This window comes from Neopsephotus bourkii, unplaced genomic scaffold (assembly GCF_033783945.1).
Source record: "Neopsephotus bourkii isolate Nb327-2 ecotype Australia unplaced genomic scaffold, CSIRO-AGI_Nbou_v1 NB_962, whole genome shotgun sequence".
Classification (NCBI taxonomy): Eukaryota; Metazoa; Chordata; class Aves; order Psittaciformes; family Psittacidae; genus Neopsephotus; species Neopsephotus bourkii.
The window spans coordinates 7,849,096-7,870,196 of NW_026901456.1; the positions used below are offsets into that span (position 1 = coordinate 7,849,096).

Here is a 21,101-nt window from a genome sequence, read left to right on the forward strand (position 1 = left end):
CCCAAATGCATAGTCCTGTTTCCTGGATGCAAAGCAGTCTGTCTTGAAATGTCCCCATTTTGGGCATCTGAAATAGTGATTATTTCATTAAAAAAAAAAAAAAGAAAAAAGAAAAAAAAAAGGCAAAGCAAAAAGAAATGTTCCAGCTACTGACCTTTCTGTGTCAAAATCAATAGAAGAATAAATGCCTGAAAAGTATGATGAGAAAGCCTGCTGCCAGCCACAATATTCCAATTACTGACTGTATAGTCTAAGAGAGTCAAATCCCATTTCTAAAAATCTGCTTCTTGATGAACAGATTTTGACATGGCTTTTATTGCACTTCTTTGTATAAACTGGATACTTCAGATCAATTCAGACGTTACAAGTGAAACTACAGAAAATACAGAAGAAGAGCCAGGAGAACTGATCAGCTGCAGATGACTGGGCCAGGAGGACTGTGATGAGCTCCTTCCAGAGCAGAGTCCAGCTCACTTCGAGCACACACAACCAGGTTTTTTATTCCACTAAACATCTCCTCTGTTCCTCTCTCCATTGACCTTCCTCATCACCAGAGCAAGAGTTTCTACTGGGGTCTTAAAAACCCCACCTAATTGGAATGAATAAGGAAAAAAGACCAATAATTTATCTATGATATACACCAATGGTTACTAAAAATATAATTATATGTAATCAGCCATGCATGCCCAGTGGTCAGCTTTCCACAGTGGTCAATGAATCTACTTTAGTTTCCCTGTAAGAGATTCTGTCTTAGCTTGTACTGGGTAAGCATGTGCTCTTCATATTGCAGCAGCTGCCTGGGATGCAGGGCATCATCTTAAACATACTGCAGGTAATGCAGTGCAAGAGTACGTCTGGAAGATGTAGATGTGTCTGTACAGGACATAGGATGCATGCTTAATTGCCTGAGTGGTCTCTTACAGTGTCTGCATTGCTGAAAAGTAAGTTGCTGTGTGCCTAAATGATTGCAACTGAAGAAATACTGCAGATGTGAATCAGAACCTGAAAGAAGTTGAAAATTGCACTGTAAATCCTGAAATTATCATGACTTATTTACTGTTTGGATTAAGCACCCACTGACTTTACTCAGTTTCATTTGAAAAGGGAGTTCAGAATAATCTGCATTTAGGAACTGTTTCATTCACTACTGCAATAAAGTTGCAACTCGCTGTTAGCTGCCTCACCCTGAACATAAGCCTGCCACAGCTGCCAGCTGCAAGACTGAGCTGTAAATATGCAAAGCTCTATCCATGTTTATTGTAGTCCTAAAGATGAATATGTATACTTAAGTCTTTTAGAGTGGGGATGTTAGTCCTTTATTGCAATTTGGAGGATCATACTTTGTTCATAGAAGTGCTCAGTGGTGAAGATGACCACATTTGTTTTATAGCTAAGTCAGGAAAGCAGCAACTGTTTAAGACATATGGCACCCCTATTCAGCAATTTAGGATTCTAAGTGGGAGACCCCAGATGCAGTCCAATTCAGGCACCAGTCTGGCATTACCTATATTTGAACCTGTCTGCGACATACACTTTTTACAGAAGGTGCCAAGTAATTTCTAAGGGCAGAAAAATTTCAATCAAGGTATTTTTTTCCAGAAAATTGAGACTTGAAAAGAATAAATATAGATCACGAAGAGAAATATTTTAATTTGCAGATTGAATTTCCCTGCAGAAGTCCTATTGATTTGTTTGTTTATTAATGGGATTTTTAGGTCAGATGGTATCCTCTGTGCAGCCTACAGCCAGGACCTCCCTGTTGCCTCCCTGTGCTGACAGGAGATGTAGATGGTGCAACCTGAGGGATACAGCCTGACTAGAGATCCTGGTGCGTGGAGAAGAAGGGTGCTAAGGTACACATTCTCCTTAGACACAGGAGAAATGTTTCCAAAATCTATTTTTTTAGTGTGTGTTTGTGTGTGCTGGTTTTGTTTGTTTGTTTTGGTGTTTTTTTTTTTTTTTTTAATGTTCTTCTCTACCCGTTTTCCCATTTTCTGCAAAAATTTTTTTTTCAGTTGAAGTCTGGACAAGCCTTAATTTTCCTTTTTTTCCTTACCATTCCCTCCCTCCCTCCCTCCCCCCATGAAGCTTAGTGTTTTATTTTCCAGTCCAGAAGAACAGCTGACAAGTTCCTCAGCACTGCATGCAGCATTGGCTTTGCCCTTTGCCAGAGGATCTGAACCATCCTGTGACTCCCTTGTCAGTCCTGCATGTTCTTCAGGGCCCCAGCTCCCCTAACTTGTAAGTGCCAACACTCTGATTGCCCAGCAGTGTTCTACAGAAGTGATATTACTGATATTCTGAGTGTACATGAGTGAGAGAGTTTGTGGTTCCAGCTCTCTTACCTCTGTCTCTTTCATCCACATGAAATTGCCTGCAGTACTGTAATATGTATTTAAGTGCTGGTTGCCTCAGCACCGAGAACTGTACCTGTCATTTTCCATACTTCATTGTCAGCTCCTCATAAAATATCGTGTTTGCTCCTTTTCTTTGTGTGAGCGAAGTGATATTGCACTGAAGTTACTGTCTTGCATTGTAAAGCTGCAGTCACATCTATCTTGGGAACATGCCTTCATTATTTACACAATGAAAAGAAAGGGATTTTGGTTTCTCAAATCTCCTGATTCATGCCCTGCCTAATAAGGTTCTTGTTTGCCTATCATTCCTCTGGTTTATGTGATGCTGAAATTGCAATGATACGAGGAGCAAAATGAGAGCAGCTAGTGAAACAGCTTAAATTCAGGATAAAACATCAACAGGCACTTACATTTAGTTTGTTTTCGAGGGACAGAGTTCAGGACCTACAAAATAGTATCACCTAGTGTGTGGACAGAAATGAAATTGAAGATACACACACCTGACATCTGAGTTATGTAAATCTGGCTCCTGGCTGTTGGGTGTTCAAGGTGCGAGAGGGAATAGGTGCTCAGAAAGGTAAACATGGACTAAGCCAGCGATTTTGAAATGCCTTCTCCTCAAAGTCAGGCAGTAGGCGGGGATCCAAGCTGAGCAGGCAGAAGAAACAGGCTCCCTGGGGAGAGCACGAAGGAGAGAGAGCCAGCAAAATTCCCACCGGAACCTCTTTGTTTCTGTTGCCAGTAGTCATCACTCACCTGCAATAGGTAACAAACCAAAGCACCTTTTCTCCTAATCCAAAAGCCTACATGAACGGACGGTCAAGCTTTACCACACTGGAAACAAAGTGGTAAGAAGGGCTTATCTAGAACAGGCATTGCAATGGCCAGGATCATTCTTACTTCTGTTCTCATCCTCTGGGCAGCCACGCAACAGGGAAGGGGGAATGAGATTACAGGTGAGTAGCACAAACCTGGTCAGAAGACCATGGCTGTTGTAGGATGGCTTACTTTGGATGTGAGATATCTCTTTATTTGAAATAAACCGGCCAAGGTGTCCAGTCTCCATAGAACTGGCAACATCTCAGTGGCTATTTAAGAATCCTCTGCTGACAAATAAACAAAGAAAATCCAACAAAGGTGAAATACAACCTTTGTCCCCAGGCAAAAGCCTTGTCACTTCCTTTGTGCCAGAAATGAATGAGTAAGATTGCAGCTTTGCGTTCAGTAATGTGCAAATTTTGATGAAAATTCTCTTTAAAATGTCTTCTTGAGGAAATGATGCAGTAATGTACCTGGCAAATTCCTAGAGATGCATAAAATGAAGGTGTAGAAGACAGCTTTCACCTACGGTATGGGCTGTAATTTGGAAAACCCAAACCCAATTGCTAGATTGTAACTGCTAAATTACATCCTAATTTGTTCTTAATTTCTGGTTCCAAATAAATAATATTTAGATGTGCTTTTTGGCTGCTTTTTGTTGCATTTTTTTTTTACTTAAGGGGTTTTGCAAGTCTCAGTTAAAATACAAACCACATTTCTCAAACCTTAGTGACTTTTCTGTTACTCTGTCAAAATCACAGCTGAGAAAGAGGTTTCTATAGATTGGGGGTCAGCAGAACCCCCATACCAGTGCCATTTAAAATCAGTGATGTTGACACTGAAAAGAATTTTGAATACCCATAAAAACTGAGCCCTTAATCCATTTTTCTTCATGTCTCTGAGCCTTCACCTTTTAAAACTGAATTATGAACCTGCTCCGAAAGATTACTATTCAGGTTAAGCCAAGACAAGAAAGGGGCTTGGCTTTGGCTCTTGCTGTTCTCCCACGAGATTTTACAGATCCAGCTCACAGTGGCTTTCCTGGCACTTGAGCACTGAGGTTTCCAGAACTGCAGCTAAGTGTGGCATAAATTCTATCAGGCAGTTTTTATTGCTGATTTTTGTGATTGCTCTCTCAGTTCTGATCTGGGTTAGACCTTCAGTTGTAAGCAGCCTGCTCCCATGCAGACTTTTCTTTCAGCCCTTCCTCTCAGTATTTTTCTCTATTAATAAAGTATTTGCTTTAATTGTTTGTGCTCTTGTTTGACATAAAATTTATACTTTTCATGATATTGGAAAGCTGGTGGTTGCTAATTAAAAAGCCTCAAGTCCAGAGATGATAGGCATAATGTAGCCCTACTAATGTCAGTTGACTGCATTCTCCTGCTTTGCAATTGACCAGCTTTGTGTTGCTGGAAACAACATTCAGTGCATTTTAATTCCATTTGATAGTGCCATAATCCTGTAGAAGGGGGTAATGAGAACAGAAAGCCAATTTGCTAAAGAGCCCAAATTGATCTAAGCCATATTGCTCAGCAGGAAACTGCTGTCAGCAAATAATTGAACTGTGGTGAGTGTCAAAGCTTGTTTTAAAGTGTATGGAAATGATGGAGGATAGTAAGGTTGGTGGTGATGCACTGTTCCCTGTCACCTTCTGTCTAACTTCTTTTTGTACCACCATAGCCATATCTGAAACATTCTCTTTTGGCTTTGGCAGCCTCATTCTATACCTAGTATCAGTGTTTAAGTATGAAATATGGTTTCATATCTTCTCTGACAGCTGTAGCTTCTAATTATAAACTGTGTCTAATTCTACACCATTTTATTCTCAGTTTCATACCTGTATTTATGTTGCACATTGCTATAGAGCCTAAGCCAGCTCAGCTGACACTGGAATTTTTAGCTTTCCAGTACTATGTTCTTGCTCCAGCCTCAGCTCTGCACGGACAACACGAATCCTCAGTGCTCTCCTTACTCGGTTGTTCTCTTCCGGTCCCTGCTTTGCTCTGTTCATGCTAATACGTGAGCTCTGGGGAAATGGAGGGATTGTAGCAATGAAGAACCATGCTGAACGCTTCTTCTTTTCCCGCCCTACCCTCCCTTAACAGAATTTCATACTACAACAGTATGATTTCTTAATACAATAGTTTATTTTTCTCATTTTCATAGGACAAAATTTCACCTGTGCCTCCCACCTTCCCTGATCACTAACAGATGCCTGTGCACTCCTTCTAGATAAAGGCTAGATCCAAAATGATTTAGGTATTCTTTCAATTCCACTTTGGGTATTTAACAATTCGGGTCCCAAACTAATGGGAAAAAAAATCCCCAAACCCAGCTGCAATGAGATACCATTTCTTCCCATGCTTACATGCCCATTTGCTGGGATAGGTATTCCTGGAGCACGATTATCACATGGCAAGGGAATGCTTTACAAACTGCAATGACAGCTACCTGTTTCTTGTGAGGCACCACTGCCAGATGCAAAGTGGCATTGGATAAAAAGCAGTCCTTGATCTCTGCTTCCTGCTACAGAACTCACTTTTGTTCTCTTTTCCCCTCTCCCAGAGGGATGTGCTAACCAGGGAGGGAGGACACATTACTTTCAATGGCTCACTCAACTTCAGTTTCTTCCTGCATAGTCACTTATGTGCCGTGGCTGAGTATGGGCTTTCATGGTCCTGGTCAGACCCCCAACCTGGCCACTGGGGTCCTCTCCTTGGTCAGGCAGGGTGTGGGTTGCCTCTCTCTCCTGAGACAGGCTGGGTGCCCTTCTTCCTGCATTTCATGACCATCTCCTTTACTCTCTCCTTAAGGACAAAGAAAAGCCCTGGTGCTTTTTAGGGGAATGAAGACCTTTCAGCTGCTGTCTCTTCAGGGACCAGACACAGAGATGCCCTGCTTGAGGCTGGGGAGGAGGAAGAAGCAGAGAGTGGGATTTCCAATTATGCCCTTATTCTCAGTATTCTCCCGCTGAGCTGATGTAAGCAGCAGCACAGGGCTCCCTGGGGCCTGCTGGGAGGTCTCTCACTCTCACATGTGCTCTCTGTAGCAAGCCCCAACATCCGACTCTGCCTTTTGCGGCCAGAGGAAGGCACAGATGGGTTAGGCAGAGCAGAGCTGGGCTCCCAGGGGCATGATGCTCTCTCTGGGTCCGGTCAGATTTGAGTTACTCATGCTGGGGGTGGGCTGTAGTTAGTTTCAGCCCCTTTCCTCCCTTCTGCAATTCCAAAGTGCCCTTGTCATCAGGAAGGTGCCTGTGCCTCTATTTGGGAATTGCACCAAGAAAATCCAGTTTTCTCCATGGCCTTTTGAACATCTAGAGCATGGAAAGTCTTTCAGACTGTTCTTATTGAAGCAGTGTCTAGGATCAGGGCTAGAGGAAGACCACTTGGGTGACTCAGTTCAGCTGACTCGAGGGATGTATTTTGGCCTTTGATATCTATTCTGTACTTTCTTTTGGACTGTCCTTGCACTACAAATGGATCATTCTGTTCAAAACTTTCACCAGTCCTGCTCAAATTGTGCATATATCTTTTGTTTAGCTGGACAGCTAAACATGATGAAGGCATATAATTCCTAAGAACTTGACAATTATCTTTCTTTTTTTTTTTTCTTCTTGAATTGTTTTTATATGTTTCAACTTTTCATGCAGGAGATAAGTTGTAAAAAATAAGATAAGATGTAAATACTTCAGTTGTATGCCTATTGCATATACTATGTTAGCTTCAGTCTGTCTGTTGACTGGCCCTCATCACCTCAGAAACAACAGTCCTGTCATACTTGAATCTCTGCAACCAATTCATATTTATCTTTATTAAAGTTTCTTTTGCTTTGTCTAAAGGAGGATAGAGGCATTTTAATTCTATCCCATCTATTTCCCAAATGGGACACAGCATGACTCATTCCCTTCTATAGCGTCTCATTAGGAGACAGCCTGATGTTTGTGACGTGACTATTGGTTGCTTACTTCTAATTTTTAAATTCCATCTGATTTTGTTTCAGTTGTTGTGGTTTGGTTTCTTTGTGTTGTGTTCTTTTTTATTCCTGTTCCTGTTCAAGTATTTCAGTTTTAAGTAAAGCATACCTTAGGCAACACTGTCTAGGGTGAGGCATCACTGCCCGTGGCAGGGGGAATGGAACTAGATGATCTTAAGGTCCTTTCCAACCCAAACCATTCTACGATTCTGTGTAACGATTTCATTCCTTATCATGACTGGTTTCAGAACTTCAGAAACTGAGTCCCATTCCCAGGTCTGCATGATATTGTGCGGTTAATGAACTTAATCAGTGACTTCATTTATACTGGAGTCAACGAACCACTGCAGCAGCTCTTAAAGGGCCTGGTGTGATATGGTCTGCTACAAATGCAGATAGGCAACATAGGGGCTTTGGAAATACCTTTCGTATCAGATACCTGGAAGTCCTTTGCTCTTAAAGGGCCTGGTGTGATATGGTCTGCTACAAATGCAGATAGGCAACATAGGGGCTTTGGAAATACCTTTCGTATCAGACACCTGGAAGTCCTTTGCACTGATGTATGTACCCAGTTTTAGCCTAGCAGGACAATGCCTGAAGGATGTCTTATTCCAGACATCTACCGTGACTCATCTGCCCATGAGTTCCTTGCCCTTTGTTCCTTTTATAGTTGGTGGAGAAAGATGAATATTTTGGCAGCATGAGCCTGGAGTGGACATCTAAAGTACTTGGATGACTCTGCCCTTAAAGTGCCTATTCTTAATGTACATTAATTTCCTTTGTACTTGAGTTAAATCGCTCCTTTTCTGCCTTGCAGCTGAAGACACTGAGAGCTCTTTGAATTGTCTGCCAATCTGCACCTTTTTATGACTGAAGTGATGCCTATGACAAGCAGTCACTACTAATTCTTTTGTCTGTCCATTTTCTGAAGTGATTTTCTTCATAGCATCAGCCTTACTGGAAATCATGCACACCTATGTAGGTTCTGTCACTGCTTTCTCATAACAGTATTTTTAACTAGACACTGCAGGGAGCTTATACTCTGGGGTAACAAGTTAGTGCTGACCCCCTTCTTTCCTGCTTTTTTTTTTTTTAACTCCCTAGAAAAAGGCCTCTCTTTGCTTGGGTACCATCTGTGCAACTACAGCCTGACCAGAAACGTGGTTAAAATGGTTGCCTACCACAAGTCCTATGAGAAAAGCACTTCCTGTGGAGGATGGATACCATGGATGGTGTGTCCCAAGACATACTATAAAATGCAGTATCATACTGTTGAAGTCCCTGAAACCGTCACTCTTACAGATTGCTGTGAAGGATACGAACAAGTTGGACTCTACTGCTCCTTAGGTAAGCTTTAGTCAGATTAAGAGTTGAAATAAATGCTTCTTATGGAAGAGGATTCACTTGAACTGAGACATGTAAAGGCTTAATTTGGTTCTGGGCAGTAGGTTCCTGTTCACTGAAATGATTGCTTCTGCAGAATTCTACAGAAAATTTAGTCCATTGTGGTAAGGAGTAGAAATGAACAACTAATGCTCCTAATTTTTGCTCTTTGCAATCCCTAACCACAAATTCACTAGTTCCAGGTAAGCATGAAGAAGACACTTACCTGCTACCCCTTGCAGGGGCTCGTTACTTGTCCTGGTTTGTGTCAATATCTGTGGCCAAGTGTAGTAACTCATGTAGCCTTGCTTAGTACTGCATACTTGCATTTACAGTTGGAGCTTTCCTCTCAAAAGTAATTCAGGATGCACTTAGGATAACATCTCCTTTGTTTTGGAGCAGGGTCAGTTCTCAGGATGCAAACCCAATTTGATGTTAATTTAAAACAACTTGCAGCCTCATAGCTAGTTACTACCAACTGCTTTCCAATCAAAACTACATTAAGGGCCATTTTCTCAGGGCTTCCTTGGTTAAGAAAGGCTATGTTGGAGCTCTGGAAACTGGTGAAAGTTTTTGTGGATCTGCTCTAACTAACTTAAAAGTTTTAACAAGGTTCTATTCAGGAGGACTTAATCATCTTTGACTCAACTCAAGATGGAAGGTTTTTCTCCTTCCCACATCAAGGATACCAGTTGTCAATAAGAAATTACCAGTTTTAGGAGAACTTGAGATGTAGATGGAAGGAATTGCTTAGGAAAAAGTATCTTTTTCTTTTCTTTTTTTTAATGGATTAAGCCACATGCTTTTAAGATGAACAGGCATCTGGGGTTAGGGTTAGCTAGGCCAGGACTGAACTGTTCCAGCATTCCAAAAAGTTCTGTAGGACATCATTTTGTCTCCTATTTTTTTGTATGACATTGCATTTTCTCCATTTCCCCTTTTCAAGTTGTGGCTCTGGGACACATAGTCACATCACTGTAACAAGGGATTAAAAAGGAAAGGTCCTATTGCAGCCCTGGCCCTTGCTTTGAGTCATAAGACTTTTGTGACTCAGATCTATGGGAATGTCCCCTAACCCACTCCTGCATCAGATCATATAACGTGACATGAGGGGGTATGAGCCATATGTCTTGTCATGGGATCCGTCCAGAACAATGTTTTCATCCTACTTTTAAGTTGTTTCAGAGCATTGGAAAATGAATCTTCAAAGAATCTTTGCCAGACCTTTCTCAACAGTTACTGTAGAATATTGTGTCTCACAGGAAAATGCTTATAACAGAAAGATGGGAAGACAGAAGTGGTCATTGTATTTTGCTTCTTCTTAAAATGATTTTCTAGAGATGAGAAATGAAAGCATAATTAGATACACATTGTTTTTAATGTACTGTATCCTGCCAAATAAATGTGTCAGCTAAATGCTCAAGAGTCAATAGCTAGTTATGGTTGTCTCTATTTTCACATGAAACTCTGTGAGCAATCATGATTTTCAAGGTGTTTCAGAACCCCTGAAAATCAAGACCATCTTCTTGGATAGAAAGAAAAGACATCCTGACAACACTTTAAATATTCTTTCCTGGTATAATTCTATGCCTTTTAAAAGCATCTGTATGGATATTTTAGGCTTGAGAGTGATTGATGGGCTTGTTTCATCTAACATTAACAAATACGTACATCTCTTGTAGAGCTTAGCTGCAGCATTTCTGCTCTGCCCTTGCCACGTTGTTGGGCACTCTGGGCAGGCTTGTCCATGAAATATTGTGGTCACCTTGACTGCTTTTCCTGTCAAAGTTAATTTGGGAATATTTTAAACCATAAAAGGATTTGTATGGATTCTTTGTGATTTCTGTGTTTACATTATTCCGGTATCTTTGCTTTTCAGGGCATTAGTCATAAATTCTGTGAATGGTAATGCACTGTCTAGACACAGTCTTAAATAAATGATGAGAAGAGAAACTGGAACTGCTGAAACCACTGTGCAGCATGCTGTTGAACTACTCTTATTTTCTCTTGACATTATCCATACTGGCATGCTCTCTATCCTGCTAGGAGTGGAAAGGTCTCCATGACCTTTCACAGCAACCTGCTCCTGGCCACTCCCCACCTTTTCTTCCTAGAAGAAAACATTTATTCTTGCCTGGGATATGACAGGTCCCTCTTTTCTTGTTTCTTTACTGTTGGGAAAAATTGTCTAGGTCATAGTCCAGTTACTTTGGTAGTTCTTACTATTTGCCTATCAATCTATTAGGATAGTATTATGCACACACAAATTACTTTAACCTTTTAAAAATAAAAATGGAAAAAAAATTAAATATCTAAGAGTTAGGAAGTGATAGAATTAATTTTAAAGGCAGAATTAAATAGGACAACCTTTTTTTACTCTCCTTGTGCCTATGCTTGCAGATTAGTAAACTCTTTTAATTACCGGATCTGGCACTGCGTTGCCCTGAGGACCACATTTCCCTGAGGTGATCAGGGATGATGGAGCCTCTCCAAAGAGCTCGCCAGCAGCGTGTTCTCCTGGTCTTCTCATTCAGTGCATGGGGCAGGGCTCTGCTGAGCTTCTCTCTGAACAGAAAAATATTTATAACATCTTAAGGTGAACCCTGGGGCGATTCACATACAGCAATTTGTCTTCACAAAGCCTGTGGGAAGGGAGGGAGGTTCTCTCTCTGTCACAGCTGGACAACTACTTGCAGAGAAACTGAGACTGAATAATTTTGTGTGCCCACTTCCAGACACTTATGGCATGGTTTTAATTTGTTTATTCCATTTATTTTGATTTTGATATTCAGAATGTTTCGTGCTGCCTTCAACACCTTTGTGCTTGGAGCGCAGAGCCTCATGTCCTTCCATGCTGACTATGAGCAGTCCTCTAACTGCTAGGCAGGTCCCAGGGCTGCAGGTCAGGTTCCTGGAGCTGTGAAGCCCGTGGCTCTAAAAGGCTGTGATGAGTTTGTTGTACAAAATTTTCCCAGCATTTTTATTAGGTAGAGGCAGGGCCCAGTTCTCCAGGCTAGTTTCCAGCTGCTTGAATCAATGGTATAGTTACTTCTGTTGACTGGTTTGCTGCCACCTTCCACCTTAATGCACAAGATGAAACCAGAGAGCTTCTTTATCTGCCATACACCCCTGCTTGATCTCCAGCTATGGAGTAAAAGAGCACATCAGCATGTAATGAAGGCTGTTTTTTTAACACACATATATAAAAATACCATGAAATCAGAAGGCCCAGACAACTTCAATCCTGGGGTTTGTTCATTTCAGAGTACTTGATTTGGAGTGTTAAGGCCATGCTTTAAATAGAGTATGCTTTGTGTAACTTCAACACATTCATCTTTGGTACCCAGGTGCCTCATAGGGGCTGGGACTTTTCAGAGCCTGCAGGTGATCTCATGCTAAGTCTCACCAGAGCGATGTGGAACTGTGGCACAGCTCTCTCCCCTGCTTGGGCAGTGGTGTCACTAGGGTCATGAGACCAGCACTGCAGCATCAGCCTGGGGTAGGAAGGTGCCAGAATTCACCCAGAAGCAGGTGTCTCTGCCTGCCCTGCACTTTGGGTCCCTTGTGTCCCTCAGCAGCTGTAGAAATGGAATTACAGGTGTCCCTGCCTATGGGGTCTGCTTGCTTATGGGCCTCCTGCCCAGGAATTGTCGTGTCCTTTTTTGGGACCACTGAAGCTGTCTGCCTCCACATGCCCTGTGCCAACAAATTTCATAAGTTTACTCCCATTTGGGTGAAGAAGTGTGTGGTTTCACCCATTTTATTACTGTGGGCTATGGTGAATACCAGCTCTGCTTTCACCTTCTTCCCTGCCTTTGGGATTTTGTAAACCTTGATCATATCCCCTTCAGCCTTCCCATCTACACAGCAAAAACCCCCAGCCTTTTTAGTAGTCTTTCCTTGCAAGTTCTCTGCTTCATTCAGTTACCCACCTTGTGCCTTTCATGGCTGCATTAACCCCTTGAGTCGCATCTGATCACCACGGGTCCCTGCCTGCTCTCTACTGATTGCTGATGTGAGCATGAGCCAGGTAGAGCACCTGGCAGGGTGCTGCTGGCAGGATGAACCCTCTGAAGGTGGCAGTGGCTAAATTTCATTAGATTTCTTCTGAGCATGAGCAGATTGGTTTTGTTCTTCTGAGGCTGTGTCCTTGCTGAATTTCAGCCATTGCCTCCTGATTATGTTCTAGTGAATGATACGGCTTTTCAGAGGGGGCAATGTTAAATATCTGTCAGATGCTGAACTAGCACATCCTGACGCTGCCCTCCATCCCAATTAACCCTCGAGAAGCAGTCAGGGTGGAAAACATCCATCTGAGCAGGTACAGTTTAGCAGTGCTCAGAGACCCTGAAAACAGGGTCATATGATGAAAACTGCCAGCCTGCCTTTTTAACAGGCTTTGCCAGGAGCCCTTTCTATAACCTCACAGGTTTGTCTCCACCTTCTGACGCCTGAGATGAGTGCAGGGTGTTGGTGCTTGCCTCTGCCGCACCCTCTGGATGAAACCTGTCCCTTCTAGGAGGAAGGAGAAAGAGGAAGGGGGTTATGGCTGAGCTAATGGTATCCTCAGCATCTATTTCCTGGGAGATCCTCCCATCCTGTGCTCGCAGCCGACACCGTGGCTTTCATGCAAGCTGGTAGCTGACCTTTCACTGCTAAGCACTGGGTGCTGCATTTCTGCTTCTGTACATTTATGCAAATAAAGGAGGAGAACAAGCCTGTACTTTATCCAGCTGGCAGGAGCTGGCTGGCTTGCTCTCCAGTGCTGGTGGTGTTGCCTTGTAGGTGATTGTCCCAAATGTGATTGAAGTGGAGAGCATAAATTGAATTTCAAAGTGCACCTGGCACAGTTAGGCAGAAATGTGATGTGAATCCATCTGTTTCTGCTGATGCGAAAATGATGACCTTTTGATTTTAGATAAATGGCTGGTGTGGCACTCGGTCAGGATTCAATAGTGTTTTCTGAGATTGCATGTGACTCATTAAACCTTTTACACTGTAGTTAAACAGGCCAAAAAAAGACCTAGGTGGAAAAAAGCTGCTTTGAACCTCAAAACTGCTTGAGCTGCACCTGAATCTCAGAGCCAGAGGAATTGTTTCAGTCCATCTTACCAAGATCTACCTGGTTTGGATATTAAGGAGCTCTGGTGATGTACTAATACAGGAAAATCTCTTGTTGCTCATGTCTGTGCAAGCTCCCAGTGTGAGAGGCTGCTTAGCCTCCTGGCACAGGGGGCTGGGATGAAGCAATTGCATGAGACTGGGAATGTGTGGGAGACTCACCTAAGGGCAACTGAGGCCACATCACACCTTATTGTGGCTTTAGACTAGAAATCAGGAAAAGGATTTCTAACAGCAGAGCCTGTTTGGGGGAGCAACCCATAGTGCCAGCCCCAGAGCCAGAAGCAAAGGTTTCTGGTCCATGCTGGAAAACAGAATAGGGCTGTTGTGACTTGCTGGACCCAGAAGTAACTTAAGTAACTTAACTTTTGGCCTTCTATGATGGGGCTACAGAACTGATGGACAGGCTGAGAAAGTTGGGGCTGTTCAGCCTGGAGAAGGGAAGGCTGCGTGGAGACCTCCTAGCAGCATTTCAGTATCTGAAGGGAGATTATAGGGATGGTGGGGGTGGACTACTCATTAGGGACTGTAGTGACAGGACAAGGGGTAACGGGTTAAACAGGGGAAGTTTAGACCTGGTATAAGGAATAAGTTCTTTACTGTGAGGGTGGTGATTCACTGGAATGGGTTGTCCAAGGAAGCTGTGAATGCTTTATCTCTGGCAGTGTTCAAGGGCAGGTTGGATGAAGCCTTGGGTGATATGGTTTAGTGTGAGGTGTCCCTGCCCATGTCAGGGGGGTTGGAATTTGATGATCTTAAGGTCCTTTCCAACCCTAACTATTCTATGATTCTAAGTAAGATTGCAGGGGTTTGAATTTCACCCCATCCTCCCACTGCAAACCTAGGCCTCTGACTCAAAATGGTTTTTGGAGGCAGAGTTGGTCGTGGGAAAGACCAAAAATCTGTAGGTTCAAAAAGAATGGAAAAGAGAAATCTTTAAGGTGGATTGGAAAGATCAGAGCTGAGTGTTCCTTGGAGCTATGTTTAAAAGCGTGAGTGAAAGCAATGTTTGTAGAGCTTAGAAATATTTTCTCTTTTCCTGTGAGGAAGAGTATTTGCTGCCATTGAACCAGGACCACTGTCTGCCCTTGGCTTGGGAATCAGCAACTTTCTGCCTTAGCTGCCCTCTCCACAGGGCTGTCCAGTGTGGGCTATTGACCTACCAAGGTGGCTGTCTGATACAGAGCAAGTTCTGTCAGGCTGTGGATCACAGGCTCAGTTCTGCTCTGTCCCTCTCTGTAACCCTGTTAAGTGTACATGAGAACAGCGTTGTGTCTCCACTCTCATTTTCAATTACTACAACTAATAGTTAACTTTGTTGCAACAAAATCCTAACTGAAAACTCCTGATTTCTAGCTCAGATATTACCTGTTTCCTTTGCTCATTATATATTATTTGGATTAGTCATAGCTGACATCAGATGCCTTTTCTGGTTTGCAGTGCTTCTAGTGCAACCATATTTAGAAACAGTCTCTTGCTCTCTCCCCCCCATTTATCCATAATTATCAATGGAAAATTATAAATTTAAAATTTAGTAACAGAAGTTTCATGAACAAGAGAAAAAACTGGGAACATTCAGGCTCTTGAAATGAAGTAATGGTACTTTAGGTTGCTATTTTCTCCCCGTGAAAACCTCAGAACAGACGCACTTCTGAAATGAGGAGGAGGTGTTTGATATAAATTCAACTGCACAGTCTTATGGAAACATTTTTCTGTATTTTTGTTCTCATAAATGTTTTTGTTACTTAGCACTCAATAGATCCAGTGTATTTGCCTCAAGACCTGGTGCTTGTCCAAAGGAGAATATGGAAACATCGGATTATCCTTGCACTTTCGATACTGAATGTCCAGGGCTTAAAAAATGCTGCAACTCTTCCAAAGGAGCAGGCTGCGTGGATCCAGTGCCAGAGGGTATGTTACTGATAAATTCAACACTGCTCCTAAGAGAAATATGCATAATTTTTCCTTCTGAGGGTGGGAGTGGGCAGAAAAACTGTTACCATAGCTTTTCATAAAACAAATATGGGAATCTGCTTTGAATCAATTCCAGGACATTCAGCTTCAGTACTTGCACCTAGGAGTGCTGAATGGTGTGTGGGTGCTGAGGGTCCAGTGGACCTTCTCTGGCTTCTTCTCCTTCATTGGCATTGCTGCCTGCAGCATATGGCAAACAAGGCCGTAGATGATGGCTGTGTGTGGGCCTTCATATTTGCCAAATTAAAGCTTCCTTTGGTTTCCTAGACCCTTCCTATAGCTCTGTCACTTTCTATAGCATCAGATCATAGATGACTTGGCTGTTTTCATTTGTATGCTTCAGGAAGTACATTCTGGTACAACGTGACAGTACTTGTGAAAATGGATTTTGATGAATTAATCAGAGTGGATTCCCATCTTCTGAATCATTCGCGCCTTTTGCACTCCATGGTATGTACTAAATGTAAATGCTCCCCTGCGTTGCTTGTTTCGTCCACGTTTCTGTTACTCAGTAACCACCACTTGCTTCATAGTCATAACCTTGCTAGCTACTTGCTCCTGCTTTGTTCTGCCAGATCAGGGGTATTTGGCCCTAATTTGTTCCTAATTACTGAATGTCAGCTGCATCCTCAAGCAGCTCAAATGACATTGATTTATCAGCTGATTTAGGAAATTTTTCAGGTCTCTTCTAAGGGCAATTTAGAGACAGAGGGCAATTATAAAATACAGGGCTTTTTCCTGCCTGAGTGATGCTTGCTCCATCTCTGTCTCAGCTGAGTTTTTTGGTCTATGACCAACCAGCTCTGGATGTCTGCAAATCTGCAAAGCATGATTAGATCAAAGCAGTTTTCATTTAAACCTGTCAAGAGACAAACCTGACCCACGGCACTGGGACCTAGAGGGCAGGTGGACTCAGCAGCGCCAGTTTTGCTGAGGAAGTGCAGGGGGACTGTGTCTGGGTCAGGGGCACTTTGTTGTCATTCTTGCCACAGAAGCAAGGCTGAGGGAGATGACAGCGTGCTGCTTTTGCTGTACAGCCAGGCTCATGTGCATGGATTAGCAGCGGCCATGACAGCAGTGCTTGCAGAGCCATGCAACAGCAGCACAGCATGTCTTTTCCTATCCCGGGCATGAGAGATAGGAACAGTCTGAGGCAACCAAACAAAAATAGAGCTCTAGCAGAGGTGTGAGGTACTGAAGTGTTTGTGCCCTTGTTTTCTAGATTACTGGTGCATTAGAGCCCTTGAGTGCCTCCATACACCATATCCAAAGTAACCATGCAGAAGTATATGCTGGGACAGTGGCCTCCCAGGTTCTCATTGGACTACATCAGCCAGCTCCGCTCATGCAAGTTTCTTCTTCCTTGAAGGACATCGTGAAGCGCACATATGAAGTCATTGATACGGAAGTGCAAGGTTATTTGTTATAATCCTGTGATGGGTGGAACTTCTGTAGGGGTTTCAACCCTCTTCACTTGGGGTTTCATCTATATGACTGTCCATTTACTTTCAAAAATAGCACAGCAGGTCTTGTAAACTTTGTAACTATGGCCCTAACCTTTCCATTGTAGGAAGGAGAAGCTTGTAGTTAATAATTACTTTGGAGAGAATATTTGGAGGGAAATATTCCTGATTCCTCAATTAAATTTATTTTCTCCTAATAGCATCTTCAGATGAAAAAGCAAGGAGGGCCATATTTGTAGCACAATCATTAGTTATGTTAAACAAGCTCTTAAAAAAGCGTTTTCCTGGGAAGCAGATATACTCTGTTTTTAGAGATGTGTTACTTCCAGTAGCTTGCATGAAACAAGTTCTACTCATAGTGTGTTAATTACTATGGCATATTATTACCTACTTCTTAAATATTAGGTAAATAATTTAAATATATTCAGTTTAAATTATTTTAATCTCCTTATTACTATGTAGTTATCTGGACATTTTCACTCCTAAAATAGATCAATAAGCACCACTGTCGTCACTTCTTGTTCTGTGTTTATTTTGGAAAACACAGCCCAACTTTCAGAGAAATCACTCCTTCAGGGAAGGGCAGCATTCTAATTTCATTGCTCCCATATACATCCAGCATTGCTTTTGGAGAGTTACTGCAGATTTACACTGAATTTATCATATCCAGAGCCTAGTGTACACACACTGCAGATCAGTCTTGATGCTGCTATCAACATCTGTGCAAGGTGTGTTCCTCTTCATAGATGTCAATGAATGCTCCTATGTGGGATTCAATGCTTGTCCTGAGAAGAGCACCTGTGTAAATCTGGAGGGTTATTACAGCTGTGACCCTCAGCATGAGCATGCAGATGTCATTCCTCACCAGCTGAGCAGAAGAAAGGAAGGTAGGAAATGCAGATCTCACCTTGGGAAATACTGAGAATGTTTCTGCAGGACTTTGTGGCCTATCCCAGGCATCACTTGCAAGGCAAAGATTTCTGGAGCACCCAGTGCCCTTTCTCCTTCTGTTGGGAGAAGATACCACACCTCCCAACTGTTAGCTATTTCTGATTGAATTGCAGTCTATTTATTTCAGGGTTCTTTGTTGTTTCTCCTATCCTACCCTCAGCTGTCCTCACTCACCTGCCAAAACCTTTAACTTCAGACCCTGTTGTCAGTGCACCTCCGCAGCTTCCTAGGAAAATATGATTAATGGCATCATTTGTCCACAAAGTCTCCTTCCCGTTTTGACTGTGTGACAGCAGCCAGGGCACAAAGGTTGTATAATCCCACCTTGAGCTGCTGTATGGTCACTGAGTCCTCTGTTGGAGCAGACGGAGTTTGGCAATGGGTGAAATAATACTTTGCAGTACCAGTTCGGCAAAATATAGAGGCATACACTTAGGTCCCACAGACATCAATGGGCCTGCTAATAGGCTTTAAGTTAATGAGATAAATAAGTGCTTGCAGATCCAATGCCTTAGAAAATAATTTTACAGTCCTTTAATCTCAAAAAAGAAGATAATGTATTACTTTATACTTTCGTGATAGGATAATACATTTATTTTAATTTCTGTTTCATCTATTGCTGATTTCAGCTGCAGAAAACATGAATAGTATTCGTTCGGATTTGCTTTGTTAGGAATACTTTAATTCTTTGATGATATTATTTTTCCTTCTAGGCATAGCAACATCTACTCCAAGTTCAGCACTGGGTCCTGTTAACACCAACTATAGCTCCCTGCCTGTAAGCAATTCAAGTCTGTTGTCCATAACTAACCAACCTACAGATGCTGGGTGCTGTAAGTAACCTTGAATTTGCATGAATATTGTCTTGTTTTTGATTCAGCCACTGTCTGATCCTTTATTCCTGGGGCTGGTTGAGTTACAGAGGGATGTTCACAGAAGCTAGTAATAATTTTGGAGTGGCTCTCCACTGATGGAAATGGAGAGAGGCTTCCCCAATGGGACATTCAGCTCAAGGGCTGTGATGCTGTGAATTGACCACTGGAGAAGCTCTACTGCTATTCCCATGGCTACTGAAGGGAATTGGCCTTTTGGAAGTGGCCTGGTGAGCCATTCAAATGCGTGTCTCACCACAGCACTTGTGACAGATAATCCTACAGCACAAGCAGCCTGCCAGTGAGGGCTGTGTGAGGCCAGCACCACCACTCACTCACCTGGAACACAGGTCACTGCATGTCCTGGAACAAGGTAGGGGAGGATCTGCTACCAATCACAGGAGCTCCCACTGACCACAGACACCAGGATGAGGGCACTTCTTGCTTTTGAATCCATGAAGTTGTTGATGGGGGACATGAGTCAGAGAGGTTGGCTACAGCTGTGCTACACTGGAAATAACCTTTGTGAATACTCTCCCTGCTGTACACTACAGCTGTCTAAGGGACTGTGATGGGAACAAACCCCAGTAGATCTGTCTTTATATGGATGACTTTAGCCCATTCAGGCAAGAGTTATCCCAAACTTTGTTTACAACACCCTGTTTTTCTTGTTGGAGGAAATAGCTCGAAGTAGTTATTTGCCTAATTCAGGGAGACAGGCTGGATATTCTTGATTTCATCCACAGCTTCTGATTCAAGCTGGAGATAGAGGAATTAAACCGAAGTCCCCCTAGTGCTGGAGCAGTATGGCTTTGGGCTGGTTGGCAGCCACCTGCCTCAGAGTCATGGAAACAATTATGTTCTATTGAAACAGTTTCAGAAAACAAACTTTTTTCTCAGGCTAATCATTAGCATGAAAGAATTGAAGTTGTGGCAGCAGCATGCTGTGGTCTCTAGGTTAGCATGGGGGATGATGTTAATCTCACCTGACCCCAGCTGTCTACAGGACAAGTGTCTAGTCTGGGCTCTGCCTGTAGTTAGTGGATACAGATTGGCTCTGCTAGAGGGCAATTAATCCTACTCAATTTAGACACCACCTCCTCCTTCGAGGAGGAAATCATCTCTGAAGGGTCCTGTCTTTTCCCATTGACACAACAGTGATTGCACTGGACTAGAGTAGCATATATAGGTGAAACGCTGCCTGCTGCTCTGCCCCCAGCCTCTATAAGCTGGGGTCTGTGGGGTTTCTCCAGGCATAAATCAAGGCAGCCTTTGCCTGAAGACATGCATTTTGATGATAAAAGTGACAAGAAGGATAGTAGGTGTCAATTTTTATAGAGTACGCAGATTCACTATTCCAAACTTAACCCTATTGCTTGAACCTGTAACTCACTGTCTGATTGTCAGTGTTACGTGAGGTCCAGCACAAATACTTACAGTAAAAGGAAATAAAAAAAGGTAAGCACCAAATTAATCGCTCTAGTGGGATGGTTTATAGATGAGGGGACCTTGTAGTGTGAGAGGAGAAGGTTCTGTCTTGATGTAATATAAAGAGGAGTTTCCCCTATTGATTGTCAAAGAGCTTGTCTATAGTGGATTTACAATACCACAATACTTTAAAGATTAAATGTTGCTTTTCCTGTGATGACTCTTCCTGGGATTGGAACAGATCCCTCTACAGTTGGAAACCACCGAGTCTTCAGCGTCAACAGCAGCAGTTTTGAAATGTCCTGGAATGTCACTTCTACTCTGAACCATACTTTCCAAGTCCAAGTGTTCAAGGGCAAAGAGATTGTACAAAACCTGAAGACAGAGGAAATGAAAGTGGATGTGTCTCAGCTGGAAGCAGGTGTGATGTATTCAGTAGAGATCAGCTATGAAACCTGTGGAAAAACCAGCATCTCTCGTCAAAATGTTAAAACAGGTAAATAACTTTATAATATATATGCATTCTCTCCTCCCTTCACCCCTTCACTCACTTGCAGGTCAGCAATGATCCATTTGGTCCTCTTTGAACTGCATTTCCCATCTTCCCACCTCTTTCAGCACTTTTTGTGTCATCTACCCCAGTATCTGTGTGACCTCAACTATCAAGCAGCAGAGCTCTGGCCTTAGTTAATAAAGCAGTGCTGGAGCTGACTCAGACTATTAGAGGTATCAAACTAAGCTAGAATGCTTCTGTG

General features: G+C 42.7%; 1 protein-coding gene and 1 long non-coding RNA gene across 2 annotated transcripts in view; both read left to right on the forward strand.

The window, feature by feature from the left end:
• Positions 1-614: 614 nt before the first annotated feature.
• Positions 615-2,869, forward strand: LOC133215274 (uncharacterized). Its single transcript, XR_009726362.1, has 2 exons — positions 615-832; positions 2,109-2,869. It is a non-coding gene; the product is annotated as an uncharacterized LOC133215274 (long non-coding RNA).
• A 295-nt stretch (positions 2,870-3,164) lies between these two features.
• Positions 3,165-21,101, forward strand: part of UMODL1 (uromodulin like 1) — a 49,421-nt gene continuing 31,484 nt past the window's right edge. The window contains exons 1-8 of the mRNA XM_061359354.1: positions 3,165-3,205; positions 8,101-8,501; positions 15,408-15,569; positions 15,976-16,082; positions 16,855-17,047; positions 17,842-17,982; positions 18,760-18,879; positions 20,588-20,842. Of these exons, the coding sequence (XP_061215338.1) occupies positions 3,165-3,205; positions 8,101-8,501; positions 15,408-15,569; positions 15,976-16,082; positions 16,855-17,047; positions 17,842-17,982; positions 18,760-18,879; positions 20,588-20,842 (1,420 nt within the window). The remainder of the gene's footprint in view (positions 3,206-8,100; positions 8,502-15,407; positions 15,570-15,975; positions 16,083-16,854; positions 17,048-17,841; positions 17,983-18,759; positions 18,880-20,587; positions 20,843-21,101) is intronic.